This window comes from Protomyctophum parallelum (assembly GCF_964188405.1).
Source record: "Protomyctophum parallelum genome assembly, chromosome: 22".
In the NCBI taxonomy this organism is placed as follows: domain Eukaryota; kingdom Metazoa; phylum Chordata; class Actinopteri; order Myctophiformes; family Myctophidae; genus Protomyctophum; species Protomyctophum parallelum.
The window spans coordinates 16,306,198-16,333,337 of NC_139714.1; the positions used below are offsets into that span (position 1 = coordinate 16,306,198).

At 41.3% G+C, this 27,140-nt stretch overlaps 3 protein-coding genes across 3 annotated transcripts in view; 1 reads left to right on the forward strand and 2 right to left on the reverse strand.

Moving 5' to 3' along the window:
• The window catches only part of snd1 (staphylococcal nuclease and tudor domain containing 1), a 360,720-nt gene extending 359,024 nt beyond the window's left edge, over positions 1-1,696 (reverse strand). Inside the window, 1 exon segment of the mRNA XM_083794554.1 lies at positions 1,408-1,696. Coding sequence (XP_083650680.1) covers positions 1,408-1,518 — 111 coding nt within the window. The 5' untranslated portion in view covers positions 1,519-1,696.
• Positions 1,697-6,084: 4,388 nt separating this feature from the next.
• On the forward strand, positions 6,085-13,887 carry pax4 (paired box 4; the record flags this gene model as incomplete). Its single annotated transcript, XM_083794555.1, has 7 exons — positions 6,085-6,097; positions 7,552-7,682; positions 8,948-9,163; positions 9,266-9,344; positions 11,632-11,714; positions 11,893-11,953; positions 13,544-13,887. 7 exons carry the CDS (start codon positions 6,085-6,087, stop codon positions 13,885-13,887), a joined length of 927 nt encoding a protein of 308 aa, XP_083650681.1.
• A 10,633-nt stretch (positions 13,888-24,520) lies between these two features.
• Positions 24,521-27,140, reverse strand: part of hgfa (hepatocyte growth factor a) — a gene marked incomplete at its 5' end in the record, with an annotated part of 30,174 nt that continues 27,554 nt past the window's right edge. Inside the window, 3 exons of the mRNA XM_083794556.1 lie at positions 24,521-25,123; positions 25,177-25,351; positions 26,492-26,625. Of these exons, the coding sequence (XP_083650682.1) occupies positions 25,187-25,351; positions 26,492-26,625 (299 nt within the window). The 3' untranslated portion in view covers positions 24,521-25,123; positions 25,177-25,186. The remainder of the gene's footprint in view (positions 25,124-25,176; positions 25,352-26,491; positions 26,626-27,140) is intronic.

Genomic DNA, 27,140 nt, shown 5'->3' on the forward strand with positions numbered 1-27,140 from the left:
ATGTTCACAGTTCACAGGGCAGTCCTCAATTCTCTCTCAGTCAACTATACTAGTCAAAGGAGTTTGTCAATTCAATGTTGGCAAACTCCTTGACAAAGTGATAAGTTTCCTGCATACACTTCTTTAGATTTCATACCACTTTACCCAGAGATAAGCTCAAGTTCAACAAATCATTCATTTATTAAAACAAAGAAATTCAACATCAAAATCTACTTTACAAATTATGTTTGGACAATACGACAGATTAAGTGAGGAGCGAACCCTACAAGTTAGATTGTGTTACATTCCGCAATAGACAATAGGGTAATAAGGTTTCAGTTCCATGTCATATTGTGGTATAATGTGCTTACAATTGTTATTTTCCCCAATACTCAAACTTAAGTTAGCTTGTAGCCAACAGCTAACTACCACAGTAGTTATACACTCAATTTTCAATTCAGGTGATGAATTAAGTAAATTGGATTCTCTGGAAGAGCGTAAGACCATGAACTTTGATCATGCACTTGAAGTTGAGGCAAGCAGCTGGTTGCTGCCGGATTTACACATGTTAGTTTAAGCCAAACTACCTGGGAGTCCAAACATCTGTGCAGAGTATGGATGGATGTGTGAGCTAAATGCTAACGCTGTCAGAGAACATGCACAGGTTTCAGTGGGTCGTGTGACTGAAACTGAAACGTGCTGCTTATTGCTGGTCAGAACCATGTTTTCATTCCTCTCAAGTTCAGGTTCATTCAAACTAAAAAAAAAAGAAACGGAAACAGCGCGAAGGAGGTCACCAGGCATCAACGTCGGCTAACGTTTGGGGGCTAAAAAGAAACCTAGCAAAGCTAAAGCTATAGCTAAGCGAGCTAATGTGGTGGGGGGCTAGGCTAATCAACGCCTCCAGCTTGTAGTAAACACGTCGCTTTCAGCAGAACGACGTCGGTGTGTGGCTCTCGTCGACACTTTTGTCAACCGAAAAGGCGTTTTTGTTTATTATTTCGTCCCTCACGTTATACATGGAAATAAAGCCACACCGGGGAAGCATGCTGACCGGTGTGTGTGACCGACGCCGACCGGCGTCCTGGCACACTCACACTGGGCACCATCCAAATCAAAGTTTGCATGAAGTTTTTGATGAATTGAACAATGTGGACCCTGTTGTAAACAAGTGTAATGCTTAATTGGGTCGTCCACTCACAGTTAACAGTCTCTGTATTGAGTTTGTGCTTAAAATGTATACTGTAATTCTACAAACTGTTTATAAATATTTCAATCAATCAATGCATGAAGTTGCTGCTTGGCACTTAAATTTCGCCTTTTCCCCCTGAATAAAAAATAAAGCCAGCATGTCATTATCTCCTATATATATATAACACGTCTCCCACACAGAAGAAAAACCATTATCATCATAATATATTACTGTACCATCTTGACTATTCCTCTCTGGAGCGATGTAGCGGCGACCTGGTTGTTCTGGGTCCCAGAGCTGGGCTGCTGCTGCTGGGCAGCTTGCTGTGCAGAAACTGAAGCCATCATGTCCTATAAAAGCTGGTTCTGGTGGTGGTTCTGGTGGAGGTTCAGGGGGCTGTGGTGGCGGTACCGGTACCGGACGGTCCAGAGGGGGGGGAAGAAGGCTGACTATAAGAAGAAGAAGTGGTTCTTCTACAACTGGGAGCCGAGGAGGAAAGAGAGAGGCTGAGGCACTATAGCAGCAGCTACTCACACACTCAGCGACTCACACACACAGCGACTCAGTAACTACCAACACGTTGCTACCGGAAACACATGCGCACACACGCCACACGTCAAAAGCACACGTTTCCCTAGTTCCCTAGTTAGAGCAGAGAAATGAATGGGGGCGAACGGAGGAGCGTTCGTGCGTGCGTGCGTGTATAGCCGCTATAGAGCAGGCGCTGCGTGCGAGTGCGTAGGCACGTTGCTGGAGGGAACGACGTCTTCCGGTGCAAGAGGTGCGACACGTCAGCATAGTATTTAACCCGTTCGGCAGAAGAAGAAGCCGTACAGTAACAGTTCATTCATGAGAGCTAAAACACTGTACTGTACACATTTACACTACACACTGTGTACGTATCATTCTGAACGTAGAGAGAGAGAGGAATATTTTCATCTCTCTCTCTCTCTCTCTCTCTCTCTCTCTATATATATATATATATATATATATATATATATATATATATATATATATTGTCATCTCTCTCTCTCTCTCTCTCTCTCTCTCTCTCTCTCTCTCTCTCTCTCTCTCTCTCTCTCTCTCTCTCTCTCTCTCTCTCTCTCTCTCAATTAAATTCAAATATACTTTATTGGCATGACAAGCATTCTTATATTATTGCCAAAGCATTGCATACAGTGTATGAAACAAAATAATAAATTATACATAATCAGAATCAGAACAAATAATATAAACAAGATATGTTTATATATTTCTCTAATATGTTCATAATATGTTCTCAGTATATATGCTCTCTCTCTCTCTCTCTCTCTCTCTCTCTCTCTCTCTCTCTCTCTCTCTCTCTCTCTCTCTCTCCCTCCTCTCCCTGAAGTAGCCCCAATACGTTCAGAGTGATACATATACAGAGTGAGCGTATAGGAAGTGAAAGATGAGCATGTAGAATGCATTATGTGCATGACAGCAGATATCATGTGCATGACGCATCATATAGGCTATAGGCCAGCTGGGACATGTGCCAACATTGGCACATGCATGGCATGGGAGGGTGATCACTGGCATAAGTGTGAGATAGAAGATTTGTATATTAAAATGAAATATATAAAATTAAGTATATAAATTAAGTCCTTTGCTCACATATGCAAATTGTATCCTGCACATTTTTTTTTTTTTTGGCATGGCAAATGGCATGCACACGCACATGCAGTCAAAAAAGTTTCCGGCCTTGAATGCCAGTGCTGAAAACATGCATGTTTGGTCATATGGATATTACACCGCATATAATATAAGCAACAATAATGACAAGGAGTTATTAGTCTTTGGTTCACTTCAAATTAAGTCAAATTGGTCTGTGCGTTTGTTGAAAAAACATCAGTGACGGTGTGTGTGTGTGTGTGTGTGTGTGTGTGTGTGTGTGTGTGTGTGTGTGTGTGTGTGTGTGTGTGTGTGTGTGTGTGTGTGTGTGTGTGTGTGTGTGTGTGTGTGTGTGTGTGTGTGTGTGTGTGTGCGTGCGTGCGTGCGTGTGTGTACTCACGCGCGTGCACGAGTATTTGTATGCTAGATTTGTAATTGTATAGGTATGCAATAGCCGATATAGGCTATGAAAATGTCCGTGTGCACTGACCTTCCTTCAAATATAATTTGGGTTGATGTAGAATTGTTTGATTTTTTATTTATTTATTTGCAAAACGCTGTTGAAAAACAACAGCTTTACCTCAGCTTTTTGAGTAGGCTATAAGCATCAAGCTATATAAAATTACTGATCTCTGGCCTGGGTACCCACGGAGCGCGGGTCCCCCTGGAAGTGCGCCCCGGAGTTCGCCGGTAGTGCATGGCCCGGTGTGGGCGCCCTCCCCCGGGCAGAGGTCCCCAGGGTGTTGTGCCCTGCCTGGCCGTTGCACGCTAAATATCATAACTGAAGTTGTAGACATTGAAGTGATGCACATCAGCGTCGGAGAGGAACAGGCACTGACACTGTCAGATCAGTTATGCAATTGTTGGGAAATCGAATCCCTTGGAATCCACATGAAAGAAATGCATTCTGAGAAGGAAGACATGGCACGTGCATATCCACGGCTTCACCAAGAAATGCCACTTGACAGTTTTCAAATCAGCCTCATGGTGGCGCTACAACAGGCCAAGTTGCGTCTCACACACATGGTGCCTATATGCCTGGGACTGTGGTGGTGTGGTTCCAGTGTAGTCACGTCATAGGTTATATAGGTCTATCCTTCTTAAGCATGCAGATGAAATCAAAATAGATTTTTCAATATTTCTTTAATATAAATTATCCTATAAGTTCGACAGCCGATATATGTAATTTAAGTTATGTTTCAGCATTATCGTGAAATAACTATATGCCATTTAATTTTGGACATACAGATTGTCCATATAGCATTATCATGCAAACTGCTGTGAAATGTAGGCTATTCGAAACATAATTCCAGAAATTCCATGTGGATATAGGGAAACAAAACTCAAGTCTGTTTTGGGCGGGGACCCCTTTTGGTGTTACCATTATGTTGTGCTTTATAGCTATTGAAAAATAGCAGATCTACAAGCTCATATAGTGCTACGAGCTCAATGTAGTCTGCTATTTTTGAAAAATCGAAGAACGACTGACATAGCTTTTTCAGAAAACTTTCAGGATGTAGAAGACGTTAAAGAATCTGATCTCAGGTCAAAATGGGTTAAGTTCTTCAGACACTTAGAGGAGTGGAGCTGGTTTTACGCATAAAGTGACCTACTGTAAGCGGGATTCGTTATTGGTGGTGCAGGGAATCGGGGACATCTGACCATTTGGTTTACTAGTTGTGCAACTTGTGCTGCCCCCCCCCCCCCCCAGCTCCCGACGAAAGCGCTGCTATTCCTCATCCAGATCGGCTATTTTCACTTTTTGTGAGGACGCACACATACGGCCGCTCGTTATTACGCGCGGAGAAATGTGTTATTTTGAGGGTCGGCTTGGCACTTTTTGGCACATTTTGTTGCCCCCCTCGACGTGTTGCCCTAATACCCGCAATACGCAGTGCGTATTGCGGGTATATATAGCGACGGCACAAAGTTCAGATAGTGAAAATAAAGTTTAGAGTAGGTATATATATATATATATATATAGGCTACATTTCACGTGCAATATCTGTAGGCCTAATACACACATCTAAGAACATAGCATTCAGACTATAACCAAATAAGGACCACCGCGCATTCTTGAAAAGTATAATAAAACAAACACAAACAAAACAATATCACACAATATAGACCTGTTGATTATAGCGTTGTTGATATAGTAGAACATCCATTCGTTTTTTGAAAATGATATATTTACTATATGACATTACTATAGCTGGATATGAGGACATCATGGGCATGTTTGTATATATGAAGCAAACTACAGTATAGTAACCGATTGCGCACAAGGCCAGTCGGTGCGCTTTGGATAGATCTACGAGGCCCCTTTACGCAGTTGAAATTGTGACAGTTTCCCATATATCAGGACACGCATACGCACACACACGATTGTGTAATGAACGAAATAAAACAATACGAGGAGTTGGAACTGTATGCATATATTCAAACACATTAAGGACACTAAAACAGTCGCCTTCTCCTTTGGAGAGTTGAGTGTCAATTTACGCACGGCGTTTTGCCGTTCCCGGGCGTACCACCACGTACCCAACAGTTTTATCGGCCTCGATTTGTATTCACGCAGAATGTGCAATAAAGTACAATAAATCAATAACGACCTGAACCCTCCAGTGATAAAGAACATAAAAGATCTACCTTGCTTAGCCTTATTTATCCTTTTCTTTTTTTTTCCTTTTTGTTTTGTATCTGGTTGGCAAGGAGATGCTGGTGTCCAACATGTATGTCCTCCTCCCCTCCCCGAACGCAAGCTGAGTGCACCAGGAGTACTATTGTCCACTAAGCCAAAGTTAATGTATAATTTGGACCATATGGCATTTTAAAATCCAAGCCTTTATTTCGGTGGCACTTCGATCTGTGTGGACCCAGCTAATGATATTCAATTAGTCATTAAACAGGCCCAAAAGACGAGCCCTGTCTGTGTGGTTTTCGCATTGGGCTAATATTTGCTTGTCAAATATTTCCTTTGAAACGTTTACAACGCATTTTTATCTGCTGGCTGCCCAAGGAACCATCTGTGAGGGGTTTTTAAACCTCCCCATCCTGTGGAAACGAGGTCCCCCAATTGGTCCTCGCCTCTCGCCCGCAGGCTAGTCTATTTGTTCACGCTTGAAAGAAAATGTAATAAAGAGAGACTCCACGATGGATTTATGATTTATCAAAAGCACTTTACCATATGGCATGTCGTCATTGGCGCAGATTTCCAAATGTTTGTTTTATGAAAGGGGACTCAATCGTTTTAATCTGAACCACTTAACCTGGTGCAAAGGATGCTCAAGTCACGTGACCAGACGAGGAGCTAAAGAATGAGTAACATGCCTGTGTTGATCGCGTTGAATTTTGAATTTGTATGCCTATATAGTTTTAACAAAAGACGCCTTGGGATTTCTTAACGATAATTGTGTCCGAAAAATAAATAATGGTGCTGGTCTGCATGTTATTCTGGAATTGTGGTTGATAAAAACAAGTCACTGTATCCTGAATGAAACATTTGTGCCCATGGATGGATGAGTGTGCACCGGCTGCTTTATACATTTTGCCAAATTGCACTCACAAAGTCTGACGGCATAGGCCTATAGCTGCAATCAAGCAGCCTGCATGCATGTGTGGAAGATGCTTATTGACATTTGGGGTTGGCTACGTCATCCTCAGGTCTATATAATACGTGTGTGCTGTCGTGCGTGATTCCTGTGTTTTGTCAGAGAGGTGCCTGCAATCTCAGACTCACACTTTCATCTCGCCAGCAGCTCGTGAGGGGTCGGGCTGGCACAGACAGAGCTGTTTGCACCGTTGGAAGCGGCTGTGGATGTTATAGCACTGACGAAGGTCTATACTTAGGACCGAAACGTTTGCTTTTTAATTGCACTTTGAGCACAGAGCATGATAAAATAAAATAATATTTTCTTAGGTCTCAGTCTAAGGAGTTTTACTTCGGTGAGCGAGTCTTTTTCTGTCAAAGTTTCCCTTATGTTTTTGAGACCACCGCTACCGTAGTCAAGTTTTTTGGGGAAAAAGGACGAATAAAGGCGCAACAGTTTTCTCAGTGCTTCATGGCTATATAGGAGACATCGTTTTCCTGTGGAGAGCTTTTTTTGTGTTGCTGATTGAATCACTTTCATTCCCGCAAGAGCAGCAAGACAGACTGACTACCGAGTGGAGATGTGTGGAACTAACTTGGATCTGCCAGATAAAGGTTCTGTCCTGCAATGAACCCCATCATAATAGTATAGCCTAATTGGCTCATGTGGCCTGGATTGATATTAATTAAATTATGCCTTTATAGGCCTATATTTGTAGTTTTATTTGTCTATATATGGATTGTTTTAACTTTAACCGCATGAAGGTCTATCTATATACTTAACTATTGACTGGAGTCGGGTTTTAGCCTACTATGGATACAAGAAGAGTGGGCACTATAAGTGGGCACCCCTATGTAAAAAAATATTTGGAAAAGTATTGGATATATAAGCCTACTGGTTTCAAGCAATAGGGTATTAGACTTTAATGGTTATAATGTCCAAGCATGTATTGTAATCTATGCTTTGCATTCGACCTAGGCCATTTTTTTATTTGTTTTACATTTTAGAAAAATGTACCATTTTTACATTGAGGTGCCCATAGGGTCCGCTACAAAGTAAATCTCGGAATATAAGACTGCCGGCTAGGGTTTAATTGGTTAATTAGGCCTGCCTGCTATCTGGTTATAATAATAATACTTTCCCATCTCTCTGTGTAAGGTGGTAGCAGCGTGAACCAACTAGGAGGCATATTTCTAAATGGTCGACCACTCCCTGCTTCAAAGAGGAGAAAACTGATTGAACTGGCGTCAGAAGGACTGCGTCCCAGCGAGATCTCCAGGATTCTTCGGGTACGTCTCTAAATGTTTTGATGAATTGAACATGGTGGACCCTCTTGTAAACAAGTGTAATGCTTAATTGGGTCGTCCACTCACAGTTAACAGTCTTACGGTCTATAATAATGAGCACCCATAGACAAATATATATTGAACCAAACCAAACCCTAAAACTAATTATGCAGAATGGACCATTTTATATTCATATATTGGATTGAAATTAGCAGCTGGTAAATGTGAGGATGATTTTAATTATACTTTATGCTGCTGGGTAGCTTATGTTAAATAATTCATCATTGTGTGTCAGTTATAATGTATGTTTTTTGTATTCATAAAAATCACACCCGTGTGAAGTGTGAAGTGAGGGGCGCTCTAATCAATTATTGACCTAATACCGATCTTGAAACAACCAAGAATGGTGGTCCCTTATTGGCCAAGAGTTTCCACCGACAGCCGATTTGCTCAGACACATGATATGACGTAAATGTTACAATCATTGTCAATGGCATTTAATTAATGTTTGTGTTAAGACATAATCTCTATACACTATAGCTGTTTATAGGATCCCTCAAAGAATGCCCTCTGCATTTCATGCAAGGGCAATTCATTGAAAGTTCCATAGCTCTATGCAACGGCAGCAACGGCATTAGGGCTATGGACCGGCATTAGGGCTATGGATCTGCAGAGCTAGGGGCGTCTAATGTTTGTTTAACTGCTGTAAACAAACCACATGACGTCATCGTGCCCTAAAAACAAACAAGTCGATAGACTTGTAGCTGCCACTCTGTTTGTCTAAAGTGCTCTAAACAAACAAACATTAAAAGTCCATAGACCTGGTCTGCCATGTGGCGTAATTTCAAAAGCCAGACGTTGGAGGCTCAAAAATGCAATATTTGTCTCGAGATGTATAGTGGCCTAGAAGTATAAAGTATCAGTCGTTCTTATAGGATATTGTTAAAAAATACTTTTGAAAATGTTAAAACCCTTCAGTATAACTGAAAAGGCCTGTTTTTTGATGGAGGCTGTAGATACAATCATTATCAGAGAAGCTTTCAAAACAAGTTGGAAATATGTTAAATAAAAATGTGCATGGCTAGGCCTAATACATCCAATAATAAGACATCCAATAAGTGTAAGGTATAATCCCTATATATAACTGGAAACGTTTAATGCAAAAATCGTTTTTTGACCAAACAAATAATCAGATATCAGCCAAAATGTCAATATTGTGCATCCCTTTGATTACATTATACTGAAGTGAATATATCTCTTTTGGCAAGGTGTCCAATGGCTGCGTAAGCAAGATTCTCAGCAGATATAACCAAACTGGACTGGTGGACCCCAAGGCGACCGGAGGCAGCAGGCCTCGACTTCTGACCCCTGACGTCATTTCTAGGATCATTCAGTGCAAGCGGGAGAACCCGGCTATTTTCGCGTGGGAAATACGGAAAAGGCTTGCATCTGAAAGAACCTGCAAGGCCTCCAGGGTTCCTAGCGTGAGTGAGATTTATAAACGTAAAACTTTTTCACTCCCTCTTATTAAGCAAATCGGGCATCTGACGTGATATTATTCCCATTATTTGTTTCCTTTGTAAAAGGTGTCTTCTGTGAATCGGATTTTGAGAAAGATCCAGTTCGACTATGGGCCAATGTGCATGGAAGTCGACGTCTTCCCAGGTAATCACATCTCATGAGACCACATCAGTCCAAAACGTTCTTAAAGGTTTTATGACATTCATTTTCATTTATTTTAATTTTTTATTTGAGGTTTTATGACCTCAATTACACCCAAAAAACCTGAACTTTGAACATTCAGTGGATTTTCTGTGGTCTGAAGTTTTCTTTGGGGTTTGGAAGCCTTTTGAGCTACAATGAAAACAGGCAACACAGTGAAAACAGTGACATCTGCTGGCAATTCCCATTGACATATATGGGATTTGCAGGATCTTACATCACAATCTGCCGGCAAATCAGAGCACCTGTTTGAGCCAGAAAACCCCAGATCACAGAAAATCTACTGAATGTTAAAAGTTCATGTTTTTTGGGTGCAATTGAGATTAGAAAACCTAAAAAAAAATAAGAACAATTCCAAAACCTTTTTTTTAATGTCACAATCCCTTTAACAGCTCCTACAGAAAGCCTAAAAAGCGTTGTCTATACAGTATATAGGCTGCAGTGGTTCTCAATCTTTTTTGATCTCTGGACCTCAGAGATCACACACACAAGTGTGATTTCTGAGGCGCGCCAGCCCCTCCTACATCCAGCTTTCAGTTACCGTCCACAAACGTTGTCTTCAACAAACATTAAATTCCCTGACAATGAATGGTGTGGCAACCCAGGGGAGATTCACAACAAAACAAGAGGCTCAGAGTCAGAGTCAACATGTAATTTAAATTGTATTATTTTTATTAACTAGTTAGGGAAAGGGGAAAACGGGGCAAAACTTCAACTTAGGGTTCCTCCTGTCTGGGGCTTAGGCTTCTATGCACAGTCCTGTGGGCAGAGCAGAGAGAGAGCTAGTGACTAATGTATTCAGGTGGGGGAGAGTGCTGTATGCTCTCCCTGGTGGAGTTCAGTCGGCCTATAGGAGGGAGGGAGAGAGAACGAGACCAGGTGAGCCACAATACACGCACAGCACATCCAAGTGAGTCCAAGGGTTTGAGTTAAATCTTGTACTCACTTGTGAGATATCCCTCATACCAGCCTATCCTCATGGACAGAGTGATTCCTGCTTCCCCACTCCTCCATTAGTCCAAACTGACTCACCAGACAGCTTGGGGCGTCGGCTATTTAAAAGCTTCTGTTGATTGCCTTACTGGCTGCAGGTGCGTCCATGTCCAGGCTCCCATTGGCTGCATTACCTGTACAGGGTGATATTCTCCCTCTATCACCTCCCCCAGCCTCCTTCTGTTGGGGGAACAGGCCTGGCTGTTTCCCCTGGTTTGCCACAATGGAAGTTGAATGAAGACACAGGAATTAATCGTTTAGATCGGGGTCCGACAGATAAAACAAAACACAACGAAAGGAAACACGGCGGATGACCAAATACATATCATCACATCAGAGTTCTTTAGAAAAAAGAAGAGGTTGTAGAAACAGTGGTCTGTAATGTTAGCTAATATATCTGTTCAGGGTTTCCATCCGCGATTGAAGAGTTGGACATTATCAACAGAGAGCCAGTGGAGAGCCCAGACCAGCAGCCTCAGGCCTCTCAGAACCGGAACCGGACCTCCTTCACCCCAGAGCAAAGCAGAACCTTAGAGCAAGGTCATTTGAAAGTGTCTGCAACTCACAAAAACTCACATTGGCGCTGCCGGATGGAAACCTTGTACGTCCAAAGTGTTACCTTTCACAGAATGGAAAAGAAAGAACCTGTAGATCCAGTTAATATAGTTATTTAGTCACAAGCTCTTGTTAATACTTTTCATTGGTAAAATATTCATCAAAACCACAGACGGACTTAATTAACCACTTACGATATGGCCTCCCTATTTTGGCCATAAAAAATGTGTGTAGGCTAAATCATAATATGATGTAACATCATAATATGATGTAGCCTACACACATGTTCCCCCACATAATGGCTTGTAGATCTGCAATTTGTATGAATATTATTCATACAAATTGCAGATCTACAAGCGTATGCTCACATCAATGTGAGTATATGTTGTAACTTTAAAAGTATAAAATAGGGCATTCATTTATTTTATTTTTTTAATGGATGAACAATAATTAGACCCATTTGATCCCATGGGGGGTAATTCCGTTTTCAGCGTCACCCAGCTGAACCTAGGACCTTCTGTTTCTACCATGCATTCAGCTATATGGACGGTACATAAATATGGAGATACAAGGTTTCTGCCAGACAGCGACGATATTCTATATTGTTGTTGATATATCTGGGCCTACTGTATTAACAGTGAATCCATAACAATTAATTTCATGCTTCCCCGTCCCACACCAGAATTCCTTCAGAGTCACTATGCGGACGTGTACACGAGAGAAAAACTGTCGTCAGAGATCAAACTTCCAGAGGAAACCATCAAGGTAAACTGGTAATAATGTTATCAAACTATTCGCAACTGTAAATATTTCAGCTCTCACTAATTAATATCTATCTGCCTCGCCAAAGGTCTGGTTTTAATTAATATCTATCTGCCTTTTGCCACTAATTAATATCTATCTGCCTTTTGCCACTAATTAATATCTATCTGCCTTGCCAAAGGTCTGGTTTTCAAACCGACGAGCAAAGTGGAGGAGAGAAGTCAAAGAGAGGGATAATATAAGTAAGTGTGTGTGAGTGTGTGCGTGCGTGCGTGCGTGATCAATTCCGCTGTTTCATGGTTCATGAAAAATATGCTGTTCAATTGTCAGACATTGACCTTGATTGTGACCTTGAACTTAAACCTTTAGAGTCAAAAGGCCATCAACTCTTTGGGATCATCTCAAAACCTGAGATGTCCCTCAAGTTTTGTCTCTCAAGAACTTCTCCTAAAAGTCTGCATATCAAGCATGCAGAAAACCCACAGAAAATAAAGCAAATAACCAAAATAATTTGTTGAAGCTTAGCTTGCTGCACGGAAATTCAAAAATATATTTTAAAGATATTTTCGAATATATTTTCATGAATGGCAACGACACTTTTAGGAGGCAGAAGTACAGATCCTCTGTAGCATTTTGAATATTGTGGGAAAGTTGTCTGGCTTTTAGAGAATATTACTGTAACAAACAGACCACATCTATTACAATCCCTGGCTGCTTCACATTGCTGTGGGCAGTTTAATAATAGTCCAGTTCAATGAAAAATACATGAGAATACACTTTTCTTTTCCTTCACAGCTGCTGGCCTTCAAAAGGATAAACATCTTTTCCCAACAAATCCCGTCGTGGCACGACATTTTACAACTCAACAGGTGCAGTCAGTGTTTTGTGCTTTATATATGAGATAGAATGTTTCAATGAAATATGGTATTTTTGTTTATTTGTTTATTTGGATCCCCATTAGTTACTACCTTAGTAGCAGCTACTCTTCCTGGGGTCCACACATAAAATACGTTACAATTACATCATATGAAATACATTTGACAAGACTGTAAGAAAAACAGTTAAAAAAGAAAAATACAACTAAATATAAAACAAGCAATTAATAAATATAACATCGAAACATGAATACAGTTTCAGTTTGAGTAGCCTACCGTTACAGTATGAAAGATTTTAAACAGTGTTCAATGACCATCATCAAAAGCAAGTGACATGAGATATTTCTTTAACTTATTTTTAAAATCTGATTTAAAAATAAGGTATGAGATAACTGCTACTGTACTCTTTTACACGCTGACCGTCTCATAATAACATAATTATGTTTAGGTTTACTGGAAGGATATTGGATCATATTGCAACACATCGGGACCATTTCAGCCTCACAGCACATCGACGGAGAAGTTACATCATAGTTACCGTGCGTCAGTGGAAAGAGGTGAGGTGGTTTAAAATAGTTATAATTACATTAATTAACTACTTCCAGCCAATCAGCCCTACATTATTTTGTCATACGACAAGCCGGGGCGCCTGATGGAGGGGAAAGGAACTGGTTGGAATAATGTGTTCCTTCCACGCGCTACGTCCAACCAGGGAAACTCCCCCCTGTCAGGTGTAAAGGAGCAACTTGGACACTCAAGCATGAAGGAAGCATGAGTTAAGTCCGTTGCTCTCCCCAGGTTGGTGGAGGGTGTGTAGAGCCCAGGATCACATTAGATGATTGACACAGGGGTGAAAAATGGGTTACAAAATCATGGGATGAAAAATATATTAAAAAAAAAATAGCAAAACTAAAATACATTATACTGTAGCTTATTTTGTCCCTTGTAAATGTACAGGCAGTCCTGAAGCCCTGATGTCCTTCCCCAAACCAGCCTCGTCCTTCCACCAACCACTGAACAACAACAACCAGATGTTCACAAACTTCCCATCACCTCAAGCGGCCATCGTCGCACAGAAGCCCCTGCCGCTGGTGGCCCCCCACCACGAGGCAGGGAGGTTCACCTTCCCGTTGTTCCAGCATCGCACAGACCCCAGGGCGACGTTCCCCTCGCCGGTCAACGAGGCGCTGAGAGCTGACGGGCCCGCCTCGACGCAGTACTGGGACCAGCCGGGAGCCGGATGGTACCAGACGGACCACAGAACCACGCAGAGCAACTGCCGTATGAGTTCCCATCCGTAACCGGAACCGGACCCGAGATCTAAACACAGTTCTTGAATCAATAATGGACCCACAGACGGAATGACTGACAGATTTCTCTTTTCCGCTGGAGGTTTAACCGCATATATCCTATATAGTATGTCCCTATTCGTTGGTGAACATTCAGTGAAAACAGCAGGAGCAGATCTACGAGCACCTCAACGCGCTATGTCGTGGTGCGATGTGATCTTGTAGATCGGCTATTTTTTCAGCAGAGATTCGATGTGGAAGGGAAATAGGAGCGGACCAAGTTAATAAGAGCCCTGGGGGACGCCGGTCAATTAGGGTTGAAGGTCCGATGAGTGATACAAAAGAGGGAAAAAAAGTGGAGACTTATTTTCTAGATCATTGGTTCCAACCGGGGGGGGGGGGGGGGGGGGGGGCAGGCAGGCAGGCACGCAGGCAGGCAGGCAGGCAGGCAGGCAGACAGGCAGGCAGGCAGACAGGCAGACAGGCAGGCAGACAGGCAGGCAGGCAGGCAGGCAGGCAGGCAGGCACGCATGCAAACAGGCAGGCAGGCAGGCAGGCACACAGGCAGACACGCAGGCAGGCACGCATGCAGGCATGCAGGCAGGCAGGCAGGCAGGCACACACACACATGAATAAGATTTAAAACATATTGTCCAAAACCATAACATGCCACAAATATGCCTTTTATTCTGTCTTCAAACTTGTTCTTGTCGATCCATCCCAACACGGCATACAGCATCTGTGATCCTACAACTTCCACATGTGTACCATAATACCATGAAGTAAACTAATAAACATGTTGTTGTTCATGTGTACCATAATACCATGAAGTAAACTAATAAACATGTTGTTCATGTGTACCATAATACCATGAAGTAAACTAATAAACATGTTGTTGTTCATGTGTACCATAATACCATGAAGTAAACTAATAAACATGTTGTTCATGTGTACCATAATACCATGAAGTAAACTAATAAACATGTTGTTCATGTGTACCATAATACCATGAAGTAAACTAATAAACATGTTGTTGTTCATGTGTACCATAATACCATGAAGTAAACTAATAAACATGCTGTTCATGTGTACCATAATACCATGAAGTAAACTAATAAACATGTTGTTCATGTGTACCATAATACCATGAAGTAAACTAATAAACATGTTGTTCATGTGTACCATAATACCATGAAGTAAACTAATAAACATGTTGTTCATGTGTACCATAATACCATGAAGTAAACTAATAAACATGTTGTTCATGTGTACCATAATACCATGAAGTAAACTAATAAACATGCTGTTCATGTGTACCATAATACCATGAAGTAAACTAATAAACATGCTGTTCATGTGTACCATAATACCATGAAGTAAACTAATAAACATGTTGTTGTTCATGTGTACCATAATACCATGAAGTAAACTAATAAACATGTTGTTGTTCATGTGTACCATAATACCATGAAGTAAACTAATAAACATGTTGTTGTTCATGTGTACCATAATACCATGAAGTAAACTAATAAACATGTTGTTCATGTGTACCATAATACCATGAAGTAAACTAATAAACATGTTGTTGTTCATGTGTACCATAATACCATGAAGTAAACTAATAAACATGTTGTTGTTCATGTGTACCATAATACCATGAAGTAAACTAATAAACATGTTGTTCATGTGTACCATAATACCATGAAGTAAACTAATAAACATGTTGTTGTTCATGTGTACCATAATACCATGAAGTAAACTAATAAACATGTTGTTGTTCATGTGTACCATAATACCATGAAGTAAACTAATAAACATGTTGTTCATGTGTACCATAATACCATGAAGTAAACTAATAAACATGTTGTTCATGTGTACCATAATACCATGAAGTAAACTAATAAACATGTTGTTCATGTGTACCATAATACCATGAAGTAAACTAATAAACATGTTGTTCATGTGTACCATAATACCATGAAGTAAACTAATAAACATGTTGTTCATGTGTACCATAATACCATGAAGTAAACTAATAAACATGTTGTTGTTCATGTGTACCATAATACCATGAAGTAAACTAATAAACATGTTGTTCATGTGTACCATAATACCATGAAGTAAACTAATAAACATGTTGTTCATGTGTACCATAATACCATGAAGTAAACTAATAAACATGTTGTTGTTCATGTGTACCATAATACCATGAAGTAAACTAATAAACATGCTGTTCATGTGTACCATAATACCATGAAGTAAACTAATAAACATGTTGTTCATGTGTACCATAATACCATGAAGTAAACTAATAAACATGCTGTTCATGTGTACCATAATACCATGAAGTAAACTAATAAACATGTTGTTGTTCATGTGTACCATAATACCATGAAGTAAACTAATAAACATGTTGTTGTTCATGTGTACCATAATACCATGAAGTAAACTAATAAACATGTTGTTGTTCATGTGTACCATAATACCATGAAGTAAACTAATAAACATGTTGTTGTTCATGTGTACCATAATACCATGAAGTAAACTAATAAACATGTTGTTGTTCATGTGTACCATAATACCATGAAGTAAACTAATAAACATGTTGTTGTTCATGTGTACCATAATACCATGAAGTAAACTAATAAACATGTTGTTCATGTGTACCATAATACCATGAAGTAAACTAATAAACATGTTGTTCATGTGTACCATAATACCATGAAGTAAACTAATAAACATGTTGTTGTTCATGTGTACCATAATACCATGAAGTAAACTAATAAACATGTTGTTGTTCATGTGTACCATAATACCATGAAGTAAACTAATAAACATGTTGTTGTTCATGTGTACCATAATACCATGAAGTAAACTAATAAACATGTTGTTGTTCATGTGTACCATAATACCATGAAGTAAACTAATAAACATGTTGTCATTTATGTTGTTGTTTTGGGGTTGGTATAATTTATTCAAACTATGAAATACTAAAGAGAAATAAACTGCACACCCTGCAGGGAACAAAGACGGACAACTTACTGCATCATCAACTAATTTATTAGCACGACGAGTTTCACCGTGAGCTTAGATATTGTATTCATAAAAAAGTTACATTGTGCAGCTTCAAATAAATCACCCGATCATGAAACTTGAAATGCTCACACAAATTTCTCATATTGCCATAGTAGAATAAAATGTGTTCTCTGAGCTTGTTTGATTTGTTCTTTTGAAATGAGTTGTGATATGAGTGGAAAAAACCTGTCTGACGATAGTCATTTGAGCACAATGGAATGGAGTTGAAGGAAGGCGTTCTGGGCAGCAGAGGGCGCCAAAGGCCTGGAGTTACAACCGTGTCCGTCACTGTTCCTTGGGAGCTACTGAAAGGTAGACATTAGACAAGGACAGAACTTGACTTGACTGGCGTCCAGATTTTGGGAAAAGCTAAAAAATAAATCAATGAATTAAACAACAATAATAATAAAGTCACTTCGTGACTTCTTGGTCCCTTAATAATAAAAACATAACCACCAACATACTTACAACAGGTGTTCACAAACCTTTCCATGCGACAAAAATACCTTCTGATGAATGTAAATCGCTCTGGATTAAGAGCGTCTGCTAAATGCCTGAATTGTAAATTGTAGCAGAATAAGCAGATGGCCTCACTCCGCAGTCCCCACTATAAGACAGGAGTTCCCAAATGTTTCTGTGGCAAGAACCTCCAAATGGCCATAGTATGCCTCTGACTGAAGAACCTCCAAATGGCCATAGTATGCCTCTGACTGAAGAACCTCCAAATGGCCATAGTATGCCTCTGACTGAAGAACCTCCAAATGGCCATAGTATGCCTCTGACTGAAGAACCTCCAAATGGCCATAGTATGCCTCTGACTGCGACACAGGGTTGAAAACCACTGACATAGGCTACTCAGTAGTAACAGTGTGCTCATCACTTCAATACTTTTCCAGCACCTAAGTAAGTAAGTAGCCTTGCCGAGCCATGAGGCCCATAGGGCAGGAGCCTATCTCCTGTTTCTGTAGCCATGAGGCCCATAGGGCAGGAGCCTATCTCCTGTTTCTGTAGCGTGAGGCAGCTTGATGTACAAGTACACCCCCTGGACATGACGCTAGCATGTCGCAGGGACTTACCCCCCATCCAACCCTTGATGCTGAGTGTCAAGCAGGGAGGCACTGGGTCCCATTTTTACAGTCTTTGGTATGACCCAGCCCAGGGATCGAACCCCGACCTCCCAGTCTCAGGGCGGACACTCTAACCACAAGGCCACTGAGCTGGGATATTAGGTCTTTACAATGTTGATCTTGCTTTCTATTAAAGTGCTGAATGTGTCTCACAATTCCTTTAAAGGCACTTTCCCAAGATCTCTCTTTTTCTTCTTTCCACAGCGCAATCCAACAGGAAAATCTATAAAAACCAGCTTCAAAAAGTCCCAAACATGACCCGATATCTGGACTGTGTGGAATGATTTTCTTTTAGATTTTTTTTGTTTTTACGACAGTGAGAGTACAGAGGGATTGAGTTCTTTCATATCCCTTTAGTAGCCTACAGTGATGAGGCCATAAGTCTCTGAGCTCCTTTGTGACGGGCCATGGAGGGTCAGAACTCAGTAGCAAAGACTTTGGTCAACGGCCCGATCGAGAAAGGTGACCATTTATTTTGGACCCGCCACTGAGCTAGCAAAGCACGCAAATGCAATTTCCACATCTCTCTCTAGGTCGTCCTCAGACGAGCCCTCCATCGTCGTTTCCAGTCATCCCGGTTCTCCATACATCTGGCCAGTTCGTTGGTACTTTGCACTCCTGCATCGCTCTCGAGTACATCCACGTATGTTAGCGTGGGAAGTCCTCGTGATCGATGCCCGTGTGTTGGTTCCCAGAGCACCAGTTTGCTGGCTGGCAGTTCTTGATGCCTTTGGCAGTGTCCTGCTAGTCTCATTCTCCTGGCTGCTATTTTCTGGCTCACCCATGACAAGGGAAGATTCTATTCTTCCCTTCTAGTCTGCTGCTGCCAGAATATTATGTGGACACTGGAAGATGTGTTTGCCTTTGATTTTCTGCTTCTAATCTAGAGACTGAAGTCTGTCTGGGGGGTTAAATGAACTGTCAGGCCCCCCAACGTAAACACGGCCAGGTTTAATGCGATAATGTGACACACAAATTAATCTTACATTTGGAGAACTAAAGTAATGGTAGAACTGGAAGTACATCTTATCTATGTTGAGCAACCACGCATTGCACTGCAGCTAAAAGCCTTTATCTGGGTCAAAATGCACCTCAAGACAATTGCAATATGGGTTTACTTATTTTAGCTACAAATTCATCAAACAAAGATCCTCTGGTGGTTTAAAAAATATATACTTTCTACACTTTGTGTTAATGAATAACGTATGCGGATTTCAGTTATATACTTATGTGATGCATTGAAATCCTGTGGTTTTGGTGATGTACAAGATAACATACACATATGAGAGAGAGAGAGAGAGAGAGAGAGAGAGAGAGAGAGAGAGAGAAAACTAGATAAAGTGCCCCTCGGGGCACAGGTCTCCACCAGGGCAGGTCAGGTTGTGGCCTCCTGGTGGCGCTAAAAATAGGCCAATGTGAAAAGGGTGCCATTTCTTCTTACGCCTTGGATGGCAATTGGATTTGAGTCATTTTGTTCCTAAATGTGTTTTGCTAAAAATCCACCTGTTGGTGGCGCTATAACAGGCCAATGTGAAAAGGGTGGAATATATTCCTCAGCCGAGTAGGAAAGTCCATGAAAGATTTCACGTAAATTCAGCATGCAATTTCATTCGTTCATTTCGTTCATGATTCTTTCTCTTTTCAAAACGGGCCAAACCTGCAAACTTTGAAATATCGGACAGATCCGTCTTGAACGACAGATCCGTCTTGAACACATGACTATAGAGATACTGTGTAACGATTTGCTGGATCTTTGGACAGAATCTGGGGGGGTAATATCCAAAAAAATTGTTTTACAAAAGTCGGCCTCCTGGTGGCGCTACAACAGGCCGTTCTGGAAAATGTGGGGCAGAGGTTCATGTTGGCGTGTGTGTGCAAAATTTGGCACCGACCAGGTTAACGGTGCCGGAGATTAGCTGTTCATAGATGGATGGACGGACACACACACACACACGGACAGAGTGCAAAACATACTCTCTCCCCATGCCTTCGGCCTGGTGGAGACAAGAGAGAGAGAGAGAGAGAGAGAGAGAGAGAGAGAGAGAGAGAGACTGACGGAGAGAGAGAGAGAATGATTATTTCAAATGTATTAATTTATTAAAATGCAAATATTATAAAAGGTTACAAAAACAATACATAAGTAATAACAACCCACTGACACAAAATAGCAGCTATTATAATTCGATCTTTTCAGTATACAGGAATATAAGGGGAAAAAAAGTAATTTACAAAATCACAAATTGAAATTTACATAAGGGTATTTACATGACATGAAATTAAATAAACCACGACATGGTTCAGTTCAACATGGTCGAACTGGAACTGAGCACATCTGATCGCAGAACTCCTACAGTAGTGACACAGGAAGTTAATTCCTCGTGTCACCTTTTTATATTGTCACTTCCTTCCTGCAACCTTTGAGATTTATCACTCCGACATTCTTATGAAGCGATTTGTGCACCACTTTAAAAAGAATTGTACCAACATATGTTTACTTACACACATCTTTTCACTCAGCGTATATTATGTTTTTGCAACAATCATTCCAACCACATATTTGAGTTTGTTGACAACTTTTCGAAACAATTTTTATTTTAGGAAATGTACTGGAAACTGGAATAGTAGGCCAGGGGTGGCCAACTGGCAGCCCGGGGGCCACATGCGGCCCCCAGCTTCACTTAATGCGGCCCACATGAATACTGATATAGTATTGATTTCAGCTGTTGCAATTCCAAACCCGCTTTAATTACTTCATGACTAGTATTAAAATGTTAGTCTTTTTGTGTCCAATGTAGTTATGTTAACAGTTCATAAAGTTAACATAACTATAACTAAATGCATTTGAAATTCAATAAAAAGGTTACTTGTCAGGATTCCAATTAAAAAATAGCAAAAACTTTCAGATTTTCAATTCAAAAAAAGCAAAAATAGCTGATCTACAAGCTCAAGCTTGTAGATCGGCTATTTTTGCTACGACAATAATATGCACCGTGGCCTTCTGGAGTGAGTGTGGAAATATATTGGCCCTCGCCATCATCAAAGTTGCCCACCCCTGGTATAGGCCTATAGACGAACGTTGTTGTGAGGTGTCACCAAAAAGACTATTGAAATGAATGTTCAGTTACACAGTGACCTTAAATCTCACGTTACAATTTGGCACTCGAGTAAAAGTCTTAAGACGTGACGAATAATAAATTATGCAAAAATTGCCAGAAAGCATTTCCCATCAAAAGACCATTCATAATATAGTCAATGGATGTCGCATTATTTCATCCAGTTTGATGCCTTTCCCCGTGGTGAAAAAGTCGACCTAATTCCGGATAACAATTGTGTCATTTATTTTATCACTGTGTAACATTGTGTGGATGCATACTCCACCTAGCTCTTCAGGACCAAAGCCAACAGCAAAGCACTGGTTCTCACGTATAGCCAGATGATCAGAAATATCTGCCTGATTGATGCCACATCTGGTGATTGTCTAAACTCAATCTAGGTGCTAAAACTGTTAAACTATGGAAATCATTCACAATAGCAGCATTGTAGAACCAATGCAAAAACTGTGGAGCGTTGTTCCCTCATATTGATGATATCTGTAATGAGCTGATGTCCACACAGTTGTGACGACATTGTAGTGAATGCTTTATAAAGCTGTACACTATACAATATCAAGATTGGTTTTCAGAGTAGTGGTCGTATGGTTTTGTTAGAGCCGGTTGGTCTGTCTCCACCTGACCGTCTGGCGGTCAAATATCTGACCGTCTGGCTATGAGATATCTGACCCTCTGGCGGTCAGATATCTGACCGTCTGGCAGTCAAATATCTGACCGTCTGGCTATGAGATATCTGACCCTCTGGCGGTCAGATATCTGACCCTCTGGCTATGAGATATCTGACCCTCTGGCGGTCAGATATCTGACCGTCTGGTGGTCAAATATCTGACCGTCTGGCTATGCGAGACTAATATTAACGAGATGGATGGGAGTGAGAATGAGGTGTTGAATTCTGAAGAGCATTTTTAAGTTGTCCCACAGAGTAATATCCAATATTTTACACGCTCAGTTATAATAATGAGGGTTTTACTGTGTATGTCTGTCAATGATGTTGTAGTATTAGCAAAGGGCTTAATTCTGTTGTTTTGTCGTTGACATTTGTGTAGTCATTTCCTGAGCTGAGTAAAGCTCCAAATGCACATTCCAGGTTTGCTTTGGTCTAGGATTAACTACTTTCAAACTGTTGTCCACAAGCATGAACCAAAATCTAACGATTTTCAAATGTTTTCAGACATTTCTTTTGCAAAGAAAGGACTTGTCTAAAATAGCAGGTCTAAGCTCTCAAGGCATAGTGATGTAATGCTTTGAGAGCTTGTATATGTGCTATTTATGAACGGGGCTTAGGTGAATAATGTGAGCCTAAATAAGTAACTTACTACTGTTATACTTGTCATTTCAATATGGCCTCCGACATCCGAATGGACAAATCCAAATTGAGGTGCAGGAGGAGTCAGGACCCGGGGAAGCATTTCTACGACATACGGTACGGTTCAACTTTGCACTTTCTGGTGCTTTCGGAGGTGCGATGCACTCTATAGACTAGAGGGACCTCAACATGCCGTTCCAATTTGGGGGTTGAATGGATGTTGCGTTCATAATGTATGGAGGGTTTCTTTGTAAGAAGTACAGTAGGCCCCTCACACTCTTTTTGGAAGCAAAGAAACTATATGGAATATCAAAAAGCTCATTGTCACGTAAATGCCTCCCGAGATTATGTGTACCTAATTTGGTGTAACGTCACTACAACAGTGACATTTTAATCAGGGTTTGGACTTCACCCACTTAAGACCTTTCCTGATTTTGGAACTGAGATTATTGCTTGTTGTACAAGATCATATTAATGTGCATGTATTGTAAACGCACCTCCAAGCTATATGTGGCATTCGAGTGTGTCTATACCAGTGGTTCTCAAAGTCGGATCCAGGGAAACCCCCTGGGTCCTAGAGGGTGTCCGGGCCCATCCCCAGCATAACAACAGGTTCATTTAGCATCAAAGGTCAAGCTCACGTGATGCGTTGTGAGCTTGTAGATCTGTTGTGTTTGCAAAAGTGAGAAAGTTCAACATGTTGAATAATCTCGAAAGATGATGGCGGTCCCTGGACTTTCAAATGGGGGTCTGTCACTAAATACAGTACATATCCATCGGGGTTCCTTGACATAAAAACGTTTGAGAACCACTGGCTCGGTATGTCAGTTATAAAGCTGTCAGTTATGTCAGTTATAAAGCTGTCAGTTATGTCAGTTATAAAGCTGTCAGTTATGTCAGTTATAAAGCTGTCAGTTATGTCAGTTATAAAGCTGTCAGTTATGTCAGTTATAAAGCTGCCCGACGTGACTGAATGCAGGAGGTCGTGTTGAAATGACAAGTGCAATCGAGGTCACATGTAAAACAAAAACAAGAGGAAATCACTGACGCCATCAAAAGTGAACAAAAAATAAATATTGCTAATACTTACAAACTATAAATCGTTTAAATATCAAAACATGAACCAGAAGCACCAGTAAAACTCTGGGTTGTTTTTCTAAGTTAGCCAAAACTCTTCCAGATCTATAAGACCTATAAAATATCACATGCGTGCCAGAAACATACTCGATAAATTCTGCAGTTATGTACAAGAGTTGCTTTGCACGAAAACCTAAAACATGTCTTACTGACCACAAGCAGCCCGCCAGGGGCTATAGTTCTCTCCAAAGTGGAGACCAAACCACCATGTCATATTTGACATGGATCTCTTCTCATGCTAAAACTGTTAGCATAAGCTCTGGTACAGTTACAGAACCCCTTGTTACCTCCCCAACCCCCCCCCACCCCCCCCCCACCCAATTTATACTTGGGGTAAAAATAGCCAAATCTCCAAGCTCACAATTTGCCGCACCGCGACACGTTGTGAGATTGTAGATGTGCTATTTGCGGTGTATAAACTATGGAGAATTGGTTCAGCTACTGTACCGCTATAGCTGAACCACTCCATGTTTACCAGCAGTGCAGCCTTTGGCCAATAGGGCAGCAATAGTAGCCACGTTGGGTTATCTGGAGTAGGCTACAACAGCTCATAGCTCGTAGCGGGCCACCGAGTGGCGCGCTACGAGCTTCTAGGTCTGCTATTTTTGAAGAATCGTGAAAATGCGGCACAAATCTTTGAATATATATTCTTTCAGAGCGAACTCTTTTTTTTATTTTGACGCCAGGCCTATATGGGTTAAAGGTCCTTGTTGACAGCGGAAAAAAACGCAGCAAAAAAAATCTGAAAAACGCAGCAGTGATCACCTTTACTCCAAATTTGTGATGATGTTGAAGAAAAATAAAAAAATATATGTTTTTACTCCAAATGCTAAACTAAACAAAGGGACTATTCAGATCTCTTTGTATCCACAGAAATAATTGTGGGAGGTAAAGATTTAACAGCCGACGTGACACACAAATGAGCCACACACACGTCTTTCAGCCACAGAACACAGTCTCTTTGTGGCTCGGTCCATATTCAAGTATTTCCAGGAGACGTATTGTCACAGGTACCACACCGTCTTTTCCTTGGCTTCAGAGTTTCTGTATACCGTTTGGCCCAAATAAGTATAAGTATGCATTGTTCATGTGCCTAAGACCTATGTTGAAAAAATAAAGGTTATGAATATCCTGAATTTCTTTGGTTTGCGTAGAGACAGTGAAACTTTGGGACATTCCGTCGATCCAATCCTAGCGTGTCCTCACGCTATATGTTCCTCCAGACCCCTAATTCCTATCCTCTCTGTCAGCTGATATGTTCATGCCGCTAAATCCCCAGAAAGGCCATAATATTCCATAAAGTCCGTTTCCTTATACTTATATCTCTCCCAGTGGCCTTCTTATGCATCGAGGTTTTGGACAGATCTAGGAATTCTTCTGGCATGGGTCCACCACCACCACCACGTCCTCTTTCTTTTGCACGGCTACGGGGTTACTTCAGACGGTCTCCTGTGCTGGACTTAATAGTTTTCACACTATCACACCGGTGACACCTCCTCCTCCCCCTAACTGGGATAGAGTCACACCGGTGTCACACCGGCGACACCTCCTCCCCCCTAACTGGGATAGAGCCGGAAGACTTTGTAAATCCACTGAGAGTAGAACGCCACGTTGACAAAGAGCGCCGGTTGCGACGAAGCACATTTGGTCCTCTGGATGCTGACACCGACGATGACTTTTCGCTCATGCTCCTGGCAGACCAGCGGCCCACCGTTGTCTTTCTGGAAGAGGGGAGACAGTAAACCACACATATCCCATTCTGACCTGAGATCAGATTCATACGAGGTTTCCACTGGACACACACTGGTCTGATTAACCCATTCTGACCTGACATCAGATTCTAAGAAATGTCACAGTCGTTCTTCGATCTTTCAAAAATAGCAGACCTACAAGCTCGTAGCGCGCCACTCGGTGGCGCGCTACGAGCTTGTAGATCTGCTATTTTTCAATAGCTAAAGCATAACATGATGCTAACACCAAAATGGGGTCCCGTTCAGAATGGGATATACATCACAGGGACTTTTGGTACCATGAGCACCACTTTGTACTGAATCTGTCTGTTTCGCTGCCAAGAGCGCCCTAATTAAAAACATCTACCAAAACTTTTTGGCTGTCAATAAAATGAGCTGAAAATTTACATATTACAGGGGGAAAAAAAAGCCGACATCTGCAAATGATCTGGCATAACTCCTATATCCCATTTTGGGGCGGGAACCCCTTTTGGTGTTTTAAACATTATCTCATAATTTAGCTATTGAAAAATAGCAGATCTACAAGCTCATAGCGCGCCACCGAGCGCTACGAGCTTGTAGGTCTGCTATTTTTTGAAAAATCATTACAATGTGCCTCAAATCTTTCAGAAAATTGTCATGAAAACCTTTTTTTCTTTTTTTTTTACGTCAGGCCTGAATTAACCCGACTCTGCCAGATGGGGGCGGTATTGGTTAACCATGTTCCCCAACACAGCAACCATCTGGGATCTCTCAGGGAGTTGAGCTAACGCCGAACCGCTCCGTGGTTCGAACCAATCAGCGTGAGCTAAGGGCGGGATATGTGCGAAACCGGATGTGACGCTATATAGACACGTCAAAGTGATTGGTTGTGTTTGCACGCCCACACGGTGATAGACAGACGGTCCCATCCAATCATCTACCAAGTATCTTGAAAAACAAGGAACAGCCCCGTCATCGAATTTGCTTCCTTGATCCCAGATCCCAATAAGCTGTGAAACAAATTTGTGTAGCAAGCTTCTTGGATCTGGCAGCGTCAGGTTAGGCCTGAATGGGATATATGCACTTATGTGTATGTTTTGCGTGGCATGGCCCTCTTTGGGAGACCGGAGGAATGGATGGATGTCTTACGTCGCACACGCCCTCGCCCCTCTTGCCCCCGGCGCAGACTCTGCTGTCCCCCGCCGACCCTTTGAGTTTAGAACACACGGCGTTGTTGACCATGGGCATGGTCACCACCTTCAGAGACTCCTCGTGTCCCGTGTCTGAAACCCAAGAGAAGGAGAAACATTAAGTGAGAAGCTATACAATTTACAATTTAGGCATTTAGCAGACGCTCTTAATCCAGAGCGATTTACATTAAGTAAGAACAAAAAAGCATGGGAATACATCACATAAAAAGCATTTATCATGAAACATGCGTAAGCTAAGAAAGTAACAGTGGAATATCTATATAATGAAACTATACATATAAACTATACATATATACTACTATGCTATACATATGTACTATGACGTGCTATGACGTCTGTATCAAATGCTATCTAAGTCTACAGAAATGCTATCTAAGGGGGTAGGGTAAGTGCTATGGGCCAAGCTATAGTTCCAGTGTTGTCTGAACTGATATATATGGAAGTGAAGGGTGAAGCAAATGAAGGCCATACTTTTGGTCTCCCCCCAGCCGTACATGGTGCAGTAATAATATATAATAACATAATAAGGGCATAAGGGTGAAGAAAAGGCCCTACTTTTGGTCTCCCCCATCCGTACATGGTGCAGT